Here is an 11,334-nt window from a genome sequence, read left to right as displayed (position 1 = left end):
CGATCGTGAGGGTACAAATAATTACGCTTGCCGATTTTCGGTTGCCTTCACAGAGAGGGGTCAAGTGATTAACGGCCCTCTGGTCAGTTAATCCTAGTACTTGAGGCAGAACGGACTTGACGTGCTTACCCACTTGTACCTGACAGGCCCGAAAAGTCCCGTCTGCATCATCTGCACCGCACCTGCTCTGCCCGCGCCCCCCCCCCCCCCCCCGACCCGTTTTTTTCCCGCCCCCGGAACAGGAGTGGTCTGAATAGATGAGGACGCCAGGCTTTCTTACTTGGACTTCTGAGGGTCTGTAGGCTCCCACCTGAAGAGGCTTCATGAGTTACTATAAAAAATGCATTGCTGTTAGGCAGGTGGTCACTCTTTGTCATTCTTTCACTGAAAATTCATAGGGATCATCAGACTGAAGGGGGTTCAAAACTTGCTCAGGAATAGCATAGTGGGGCCATGGTGGCAGCAGAATGCCATTTCAGGCTGAAATTGGAAGTTTATTTGATGCAGCAGGTAAAAACCCGTGGTATAGATTTGAGTTAAAAAGCACATGCAAACTTGCCAAGAAACATTTGCAGTGATTTCAGAAGTCCCATCACATAGGCATCATCAAGGCTAGCAATTTTGGGAGCCCCCATAGTTGGGGGGTTATCTGTAAGGATGAATTTTAAGACTGTTGAGGGTTAAATGGCAGCAGACCCTGATGGGTATTTAGTACAAACAGAGTAGTTTTAAGGTGCATTGATTTCCTGGACTAATGGCCAGCACTTTTCCCTCAAGTGCATTTTACAAGCTAAGAGTTCCCAGAAAAACTTTTACCATGGACATTAAAGACAATCAGTTTCACCTCAAGTGAGCAAACTGCATTTCTAAATTGACTTTGAGTTAGATGACTCAGGCTTTAGCAGGCACAGTTAGACTGTTCCATACAAACTCATTGATTTTTCTGTAATCATGAATTCTTTTGAAAGCTGTGCTTTCATTACTGATCCATGACATGTTTCAGGAAGCAAAGGAGTGAAGGGAAGTACACCAAATCACCTATAGTACTACGGCTGTATTTAGTACTGTGGATTAATACATGCTGACAGGGTGGTAGTCTATTTGTATATTGGCAGGCTAACTTCACAATGACAGATACAGCTAGTAACTTACAATCTTTAAAAGAACACCAGGGCAAGTAGTAACTGGGACAAAAATCAGAAAAAAAAGTTTAATTTAAAAGTTAGTTTAGCAAGAAGTTAAAAGAATTTGACAGCTCACTCTTAACTGCAAATCATTTTATATAGTGGTATGCATCATTTTTATAGTGGTACTGTAAAACAAGGGAAGAAGTGGAAAGAACCCACATAGAATAAAGACATCAGCATAGGGGTTTTTTAACCCCAAAAAACTTTCAGATACACAAACGCATGTATTCCAGATGACATGTAGTATTCCATCTTAAATAAAAAACCCCCAAAATTTTAAAGTGAAATTAGAGATTGTGTTTACTGACAGAGATACTTTGCATCCTAAGGAGTTCATATAAACACTGCACTTCTATTAACTCAAAATTTAGGATTCAGATTAAATATATACGTGGGAATGTGTAAGAATTTCTTTAGTGAATTAAAGTATGCATCATTGTCCAGTTATTCAGCACTACCTCATTTGCATTCACTAAAGTGCTTGCTTTTGCTTAGAAGTTAAAATCTTCAAGACCAAACACATTTACCAATATCTGCAATTTAACTCACTTCCAGATCCTGCATTTTGTAGTAAGATGTACTAAATTATATTTTTCCACTTCACTCTGTTTATTAACAGCAGATCCTAAAATCTAGCACATATGGACACAGCAAGGCAATACAGGAAGCATTAGGAAAAACTACGATATGCATTCCTCCCCCCCTTAGAGTTAGAAACATCTGCACAGGAAGTTAGAGAGGAGATGCAGTAACATCACATCATACCACACTGCATTAACATGAGAACATTAAGCTTTCTTTCACTAAATTCAGTAGTTTTTTAAATAACAGTAATATTTATGGGCACAGTAGTACAATTAAATTGTAAGGGATTTTTTTTTTTACAGGCAAAGCAAACCTTACCGCACAGAGTGAGACCTGTTTCCCATTCTGATTTGCTATTTGTACAGTAAGGAAGCACACAAACAACTGAAGGATTTGGAAATATATCTAAAAGGAGTGGGAGACTGACCTTGCTACTGCTTTCAGCCAGAATGCATTTGAATTCAAATATCCACATGTAAAGTGTTTGCTTATACAGGGGCACCCTTCCATCCTGTGCCTCTTAGTAGGCAATTTACAATTTACTCACATAATACAGGAAAAAAAAAAAAAGATGTGGAAGAGGAGAAATAAGGCATTGCTGGTAGGGGTTACTGAGGCATAGCTGTGTATCTTCTGCTCTGTACAGAACAGCTTAGGTTCATGGCATCCAATCAAAGTCTAGCTATTAATTTTTAAGGATTTTTAATAGGAGGAACGCAGCAGCATTTGAGAATAGCTTTCTCTCCTGGTATATATTCATCCTTTTTGCACAAGTATTAGAAGGCAGAGAGCTGCGGCTCAAAACAGCTCACCCCAATCTAGATGTAGACCATCATATCCCACAGGAGTCAGATGCCATCAGGAAGCATGTGCTAGAGGACTACACTAACAAACAGGATGTACTTGCTCACATAGCTTATATATCACTGTAACAAGGTATCAGAAAGTTCCAGTGCAGCTCAGGTCTGATGTGGAGCTAGATGTGTTACTACTTTTCTGCAAGGTGTCGGTGGAGGCTTGGATGATCAGAGCTGCGTTCTGATCACAGGGTCTTCATCAGTCTTCAGGTATTTTCCATTTACAGACTCCTTGAGCGCCCAGTCATGGAGGAGGCTGTAGTCGTAGTGCTCCTCATCCACTCGTTTTAGAAAGGCCAGTCCAGAAATGGCTTGCCACTCTCTGAGAGACGGAATACGGATTTCCTTTACATTTTCACTCCCTGGGACAAAGCCAAAGAACTTCCTTACGTGCTGCATTGCATAGACCCTGGAGTGCTGGTCTGTCGCTTCGTCAAAGAGCTCCTGCTCATTATGGACATAACTGCTCCAGTATCTGAAGTGTAGAAAGCTGAGTGGGGAAAAACAACTTGCCAGGCAGTAAGACAGGAAGACAGTGATGACTACCACAGCAATCAGAAGCCAGCCTGCCACCTTACAAAGAAAAAAAAAAGCTGTTACAGCTGAAAATACCCATGATGGTAGCTTCTGGGCATCAGAAAATCCATAAGATGATCTTCACTTGCTTTTCCTGAATAATAAGGTTAGCAGTGTAGAAATCTGGCAAGGGTCTGTTGCCATCAAACCCAGTCCCTGCCTACTGCAGGTAGTCATGTAGGAAAGTTGTTTCTTTCTGCCAAGTTTAAGCAAGTTCTGTTGTATAATTTGTTAAGGATTTTGCCTATACAGCTATTATTGTGAGTCTGTAGCAGAGAAGCCATCTGATTCCTAGCCTATATTAGCTTATAGCCTGTTTAAAATCAAATTTCTTTAAAGTGAAACTTAATATTCCCCCTGTTCTTTACTCAATATGTAAGCTTTTAAAATTGAGGCTGACTGAAAACTAGGATTTTAGTTTGTTTCACATAGAGCTCTCGCAGTCTGGGCACCTTAGTCACATATTTCTTATATTTGAATGAAGAAACTTCCTGGTTCTTGAACTTCCATTTGTCTTACTTGATGGTACTTTTCAAGATACTATGCAAGGAAGAATATATCCGCCAGCAGCATGTAACAAATGGGACAACCAGATATAATAAATTATATATCTAAAGTTCAGTTCCACTTACAGAAAAAAAAACAGGCTTCAAAACACACAGAGATTTGGCACTCAAGGCAGAAGATACTGGTCCTGTTTTATTCTAACACATTGCCTGCTGAGTTATCTCTAGTGCTCGTCATTAGATCCACCAGTAACAGAAGCAATGAGATACTCACTTGTGACTGGTATCTGAGTAGGAGAATCACTTCATCTCTTGCCCGCATCAGCTCTGGAGGAACTAACTGACTGCACGGAAATGCAGCCAATATCCTTCTGTGTTCGCTAGCAGTAATGTTGGGATTAGCTCCATAATAATTCACAGAGACATACTCACTCATGGCACAGACATAATATGAGCCATTTATCAGGGTGACTGCTAGCCACGTTACTGGAGCAACCAGGGCTCTCCCAGTGATACTGCACAAGACAAGGCAGATCAGTTTGCATTGCAGTAACCGGTTTGGTGTAGTCTTTTCCTGAAGAGGAGACCTTTTGCCTGTAACCAGCCTCCAAGTCTGGTTATTCAGGGCATAACCAACAACCAGAAGAATCAGTGCAGGAACTCCTAGGAAAGCCAGCCCATAGATAAGGTTCTGCCCAACATGACATGGACAGCTGAATGTAAAAAAAGAGAAGAGTTGCTGCCCACCAATTGTCAATATTGCAATTACAGCATTAGCAATAACAACCTCTTTGCCTTTTAGAAAAGTTAACCACTTTGGAAGGAAAGTCATTTTAGGTCTTACTCTTTACTAGCTGCTTTTGCTTTAAGTCAATACTAGCTTTTAGTTATATTTAACTAATATTAATGACAGACTAGAGCAGAACAAACTCCAGCAGCTTAAAGAAAACCCAAAACCAAACAAACCCCAAACACCCTGCTAGCCTTTCTCCTCCCACTAATGTTTGATTCTACTCCATGACTGCTAAAAGCTTGTTTGCTATCTCTAAATATACTTACAAACATCCAATCATGTGTTTTAATTGATTCAATCATTTCCCTCAGCGGTTCTGGAGCTTTCAGGCAATTGTGAGCCCTGCAAGCCCCTTGCTAATTGTCTGAAAAGAACAATAAATTCTCCCTACCTTTTGGATGATATGCAATGCTATCAAACTGATGATTACCCTGTCAGGGTTAATTGGCAAGCTGTTTCCTAATCAATGGTAATTAGCAGAAGCATGGCATGGGACTAGGAAAAAAAAAGGAGCGCTTTCAGCTATTCTTCATAAAAAACCAAACAAAGCCTTGTCAAGTGGACTGATTATAAAATATGAAGCATTTGAAATTTAAAATGCTTCAACATTAAAAGAAAACCAGCAGAGATTCCATAAGTTGCACAAAGTTTGGAATACCAATTCTGTCCATGTTTAATGTCAGTTCTGGTTCTGAGGCAATTTGCTGTCCAAACACTGGAGTCTGAGATGTAGTTAGCTGCTGGACTGTAAGGATTTTAGTGTTTCACCTGTAGGTGGCAAGAAGCTAGCATTTCTCTTTTACCTGACAGTGTTGAAAGTTTCTGTTGTAAGGGTTTTTTTTGGCAACGTGTAATCTGCTATTCACTTCACAGAGCGTCAAGCCAGCTTCAGACATGCTCATGATAATAGCTGGCATTTATATAGCATGCTTGTGATCCAAAGCTTTAAGATTTTATTTGTCTATTGTCAATCCCATTCTGCGGACAGAGGTACATAGAAATTTTTTCAGTTAAACATTTCCAGAGCTGGTTTCTGAATATTGGGATGTATAATCTGAGCTCTCAGCATCTCTCACAAATCAAACCTTAAATAGAGGTTAGTTCAAAATGTTTTGCTCCAGATGATTCTCTCTGGGTCAGTTTGTCTATGGTCATGCTATCCAGTAGTTCTGTACATTGCATACCCCAGGCTGATCTGAATGTGCAAATACTTGTGTTTAAGTTCTGAGAAGTCTAACCACCTCTCTAATATAATATAAACATTTTTACCAAGAAGAGAAAAAAAACCTAGCCAGAAAGTCTATGAGGAAAGTTGTCTTCCCATTACAAATGGCTATCTCCAGCATGTGTGGTATAATAGTGTCTGATTGCACTGTCTCTCCTTGTGCAGAGATGGTTGCTACTAATACCTTTCAGCTCAAAAAGTAGTTTTAGCACCCATGGTATCTGCTTGATGGCAGAGACACTCTCACAGCTGTTATACACCTGGATGACATGTTATACACATCTTGCCTGTTTACTAGGCAAGACCTCCTTCCTCCAGTGTGCTGTCCTCCCAGGTGGACACCTGCTTGTCTCATCCCTATTCACAAGCTGTGAACAAGGTCCTTGCTGGTAATTGTCTCTCAAAACTATGTGACACCATTACACAAAATTAAAAGCAGCACTTTGCCACAGCTTTCCTGGAATCTGTTGTTAAGTTCTTGGTGGTTTGGGCAGAGTAGCAAAACAAAATCCCAGTGCTGTCTGAACAATGCCATTTTGAAGGTTCATTTTCTGTCAGTATCACAGGATTTTCAATAACTTTTTTTTTGGGTAGTAGTGACATTGTATTTTGAAAAAAATATCCTCCTTTAAATTCAGTGGAATGAACCCATCAGGCTATTACAGAACTATTTTGAAGATGGGTTTTATAAATGTTTTCCATTATGCTTCAGTTCATTTTAAAATCTCCAATTGATTGCTGCTGAGCTTTCTTTGGGAACCCATGTCTTATTTTTTTTATAAGGCAGGAAGGCTTTCCCAAGCATCACTTGTGTACTGAAGAAACACATTAGATGTGAAACTGAAGAGGTGTACAACACTGAAATATTCATAGTCAGCCTAAGGCTGTTGAATGAGTCAATTTATACAATCAATACAACAACTTTATACTGCTGCATTGTCACTTCTTTGGCATTTGCTTTCATGCTGTGCTGTAAATAATCCTGCTGGGTCATCCTATTATGGAACAAATTACAGTGTTGGATCCAATTAAGAGCCTGGGTGGCCCATCAAACCTTTAAATACTCACCTTTGCAGAGGAACCGGGAGTCCTGAGGTAGAAGTTTAGGCTCTTTATCTGATGCCCAGGAAGACTTAGGACTGAATGCAATCCAAAATACTGCTACCTGAGGTGACAGCCAGCTTGCCTCTGAGGCAAAGAGATGCTTATAGCTGACATCTGAGGCAAATAGAATATATGGGCAAACCTTAGCCATGGTTTTGCTTGTCATTTTGCAGGGCACTGTCAGCTTGAATTCACTGCCAGGAACCTCACTTATGAGGATAAGTGATTTTTTTTTTAAGAACTGAGGATGGTTTGTCATTTTCTTTTAAAACATGCTTATTGGAAGACATATGACACCTTCCAATCCTCCCATAAACAAGCAAACAGTTTTTGTTCTTTTGTTTGCTTTTTATTGAAATAAAGCAACCGTGCCAGAAGGGAGAGAGTGGTTTCAGTTCCCTTCTCCATCTGATGTAGTCAAAACTCACTCAATCATCTCTTCCAAGAGCTCAGTTATTATTAGTCATGTGGTGTGACTGTGGTGGGAACAAGCTGTATTCTCCAGCTTTCCTGACATAGTTCTACCAGTTGCACTTAGTTCCCCACAGAGAGGATTTTGATATTTATTGGATCACAAAAAGATTAGGATTTTGTTTTCTAATGGCCAGGAAAAGGTAGAGAGAAAGAGGGCAGTGTTCTTCTATTTTCCATCTGAAGGTTGCTTCCTGTAAAGTTTGGAGGAGGAGACTGAACCCTAGTCTCTCCAGTCCTGTGTAAGGGTTTTCATCACTGAGTTAACAGTCAAAAGGCTCATGTTCTGTGCCTCTTTTAGCTGCATTTTGAGTTATATTTTGCATGGATGTCAAGCCTGCCTGTGATGTCGAAAGGAAGAAAATTATACTGGTTAACTTGCTTTTTGTTTTGAAGCCATGGAAACAGAGGTGGAAAGCTCCTAAAAAACCTAGAGTGTGGAATTTGAACTATATTGTATAGTTGCTTGGTTGTCTGATTTTCTGATTTATAACTTGGATTGGTCAATGCTGGATAATTATCAAGTGAAAGCTCTGTCCTTACCTTGCCTAATTTTCATACTAAAATTAACTCCCATTTGTGCATAATGTGTTTGGAAATATAAGACCACCTTAGTATAATGAGTGAAGTAATAGTTGGAGCATGTGTAAAAGAACCTTTGTTGTATGTTTTTATAGCCTATCATGATTTTTGTTGCATGTGTTTCCTTATAACAGAATTATATAAAACCTTGGCTTGTCTCCCTTGAGGGTGTGCTGGCTGCTTTAGATGCCTAGCACCCTTTTCTGCGCAGAATCAAAATAAAGACAAATATCTGTGTGTTGATTGGCACTTTGCACACTGGGTAGAAGGACAACCTGTGAATGTTAGAAAGCATACTATGAAAGCACCTGCGCGACAGATTTCCTGTGGGAGCATAGGGGAGCACTGCCTACATCCTGCGTTCTGCCTGGTCGCAGGTTGGCTTCAGGCTGCCAAATCATTTTCGTAGTCTTTTCGGCCTGGTTAAGGGAGAAGTTCCTCTCCCCTTAACCAGGACAAGGACTGGTGAGAAAATCATCAATAAGCTTTATGTTAAGGGAAGAATAGAAACCTTAATGATTTTTTTTTTTAAATTACATCTTTTGCTTCAGAATTCACCTGTGCTTTATAGGCAAATTCGTATGAGATTTTAGGTGCCTGCAGGGCATTTCAGCAGAAAGTAGGCACCCAAATCCAAAAACACCCTCTTGAAAACAGTTCCTGAGATGCCTAACCTAACCAACAAAGTTTCAGCAGGTCATGCTGAAAATACTTCCCAAGGAGGGCACTACAGGCATGGTGGCAGCAAAGCCACTGCTTTCTTCTGAAATATGGCCAAAGGAGCAGCCACACTAGGCTTTGAATAAAAGCACTCATTTGTGATGTGGGAAACCTCTGTTCAAGTACTTTTTTTTTAATGTAGCTTCAAGCCCCATGTTCTTGTGATTTGAAATAATTCAGTTTTCTGCTAGTGAAATATTTAACACAAGATCTATTCAGCTGGAGATGGAGAGCAAGCAAAAACCCAGTTCTGTATTGTACTAATTTGGACACCCATCTTATGTGGCAAGTGTATTCTTGTTTTGGCACAAAGAACCTTTTAAGGTATTTTTTTTGGCATTTGACACCTAATTCATTATTGACCTTTATATTGTACTCTGCTCTGGGATATTCATGTTTGGGAGAATCCTTAGATACTGGATTACTAAAGAGATCATGTACTTAGCTCTGCAGCTTTGAGTTTTCCCATAATAGCCGGTCTAGTATAAGAGATGGGGTGCTTGTGCACACTTTTATACATGCATTTGAACTTCAGGAGATATTTTTATGGGTTTTTTTTTTTTCAGTTTAACGGGAGTGAAGAGAACTGGTTGTTGCGTTAAGAGGCAGATGCCCAAAATCAGCGTTAGTAGTCCGGTCGTGCCCAACCCCTTTCGTTGGACTCTCACGGGTCCGGATGCACTACTAACATTGCACTACCTGCTCAGCCGGACACCTCCTGAACTCACACGGCCGCACTCAGAGGTACGGTCGCATTCAGGGACAATACACACACGGCTGAGTCAATCAATAGTGCGATTTATTGAAGCAACAGATGCACAAGTTCTTTGGATCGCCGGTGATAAATTCACTGTCTGCAAGCAAGTGCACTAAATTGATTACGGTCGGGTTACACACATGTGGGGTGATGAAACAACTCTAGAAATTCCTAAAATTCCTGCGGATCCACTTGGGATAGCCGAGTGTTCGAATCTTACCCAATGGGGGGGAAGAGAGGGTCAGCCCGTCAGCAGATCCTAAAAGTCAGGAGTGATGGTGTCTTCCCTGACATCCAGCTCTTTTCACACTATTTTATAGTGTTTTACTTTGCAGGTGGAGCTTGCGTGACTCTAGTCATACATACCTTTATCAGAATTGCTTCAGAATTCTCTCGCTTAGCGTTTAAAGGTACAGACTAGGAAAGATTCAGTGCGCACGCTCATTGAGGGGTGGTCGCACCTTGGGAGGTGGGTAACTTTTGAGAGGGGTGTGCATTTTAGTATTATAATGATATTATAATAAGCAAAGTTCACTCCAACTACAGCATTTCATCAAAGTTGACAGGTCACTGACCCAGGGCATCGCACGTGCAGCTTATTAATGTACACACTGTGTACCTTTAAATTCCTTTGTTCACAGAGCGTGGCTGCGATGTCTCCACTCCACCCTCCATGCAATTTCTCCCGGAGTCAGCACACCAAGTTCCCCTGATGTTGCCAACACCTAGGGTTGCCTAGGGAATTGCCATGGAACAGACTCATTGTACACTAGCCATGTTCCACCCTGTTTCAATGCTGTTCTTAGAGGGTAAATTTCCAAACTGCCCCTCAGCGATTACTCCATACTGGTGTAGTCTTAATGCTCAAGTAGTATGTCAGACCAACCCTCCTGGTGCTGAAGGCTAAAATCCTCTCCTGACAAGCATGACAGAAAGGGAGGTGGAGGGTGATGCTAACTTCCTCACTATTCAGATTGCCTCGGATTATTTCTGAGAAGTCTATGTTAAGATTTAAGACATGTGCCAGATATGTGCTAACTTCTACTCTTTTCACAGGGTTGCAAGTCAGACGACAGTTAACATTAAGAAGGTGGTTTTGTTCAGTTCCTGAAGATGTGGATGCAATCCACCATTGACTTGTTTCCCTCACTGGAGCTATTGAATCCCCATTTTCTCAATAATGTACAAACCTTTCAAAATGTAGTACATTCTACCTAATACATCATATTATACCTGTGAATTTACATGTATACACGTGTGCACTTATGTATTTTCTAAACAGTGCTGATGTGTTCTTACCATGCATTGCACTGTCTGGTCCATAGTGTTCCTTCATGACTGTAGTGTTAATAATGCAGGCTGAAATAATTCATCCTTATATTTAGAACTGGATAAATAAAATAGTGCTCATTTAGGGGTAGCCTTAAGTGCTTTGTGATGGTTTCACTGCAGTTAAGTTATGCTAATGATAATCTTCTAGAGATGTTTTTTAAAATGCAATGTAGTACACTTTCTTATGGAATATGGGATGTCTCTTGCAATGAGAGATATATTTGGTGCTTGTCACTAGTTGGAGACAATCTGAGAAACACACCCACCTCAGATTTGATTTAGAAATGCAAGTAACTGTCTACAGAATTGTAATGCCTGGCTTTTATAATTTATTTAAATTTAAATATGGGAAGTAACGTCAATAGCTTTACTTATAAAATAGAGTTGGATTTTAAAGGGGCAGAAAGGTTCCTAGAAGAAAATTGAAGAGGCTTATTATATTGTAAAGTTGTCAACACCAGCACATTCTGTGTAAAATGAAAGCTGTTAGGATGACCATGTTTTCCACAGAAAAAGCTGAAAATCCTTTTATGTCTTATATTTTGTTGTTGAGTTGTGTCATAATTTTAAACTGCCACTTTTTAAAGTAAATTATTCCTTCTTATCCCAGATGAATCACATCTGCTGCTTTCTTTGTAT

General features: G+C 40.2%; 1 protein-coding gene across 1 annotated transcript; it reads right to left on the bottom strand.

Annotated features, from left to right (window-relative positions):
* Positions 1-2,797: 2,797 nt before the first annotated feature.
* Positions 2,798-4,543, bottom strand: FAM26D (family with sequence similarity 26, member D). The gene is made up of 2 exons (XM_010291954.1): positions 3,986-4,543; positions 2,798-3,202 (listed from the first exon to the last, which is right to left on the bottom strand). Exons 1-2 carry the CDS (start codon positions 4,541-4,543, stop codon positions 2,798-2,800), a joined length of 963 nt encoding a protein of 320 aa, XP_010290256.1.
* Positions 4,544-11,334: the final 6,791 nt, after the last annotated feature.

This window comes from Phaethon lepturus, unplaced genomic scaffold (assembly GCF_000687285.1).
Source record: "Phaethon lepturus isolate BGI_N335 unplaced genomic scaffold, ASM68728v1 scaffold41517, whole genome shotgun sequence".
Lineage (NCBI taxonomy): Eukaryota > Metazoa > Chordata > Aves > Phaethontiformes > Phaethontidae > Phaethon > Phaethon lepturus.
Note: the sequence above shows the minus strand (reverse complement) of the source record. Positions and strands in the feature narration are given on the sequence as shown.

What these genes read in the sequence shown, in the direction of transcription:
- FAM26D (XM_010291954.1), bottom strand. Translation starts at nt 4,543, where the DNA reads ATGACTTTCCTTCCAAAGTGGTTAACTTTTCTAAAAGGCAAAGAGGTT. An exon ending in TACTCAGATACCAGTCACAA is followed by an intron (nt 3,203 to 3,985) that starts GTGAGTATCTCA and finishes TTTCTTTGTAAG; the next exon opens with GTGGCAGGCTGGCTTCTGAT.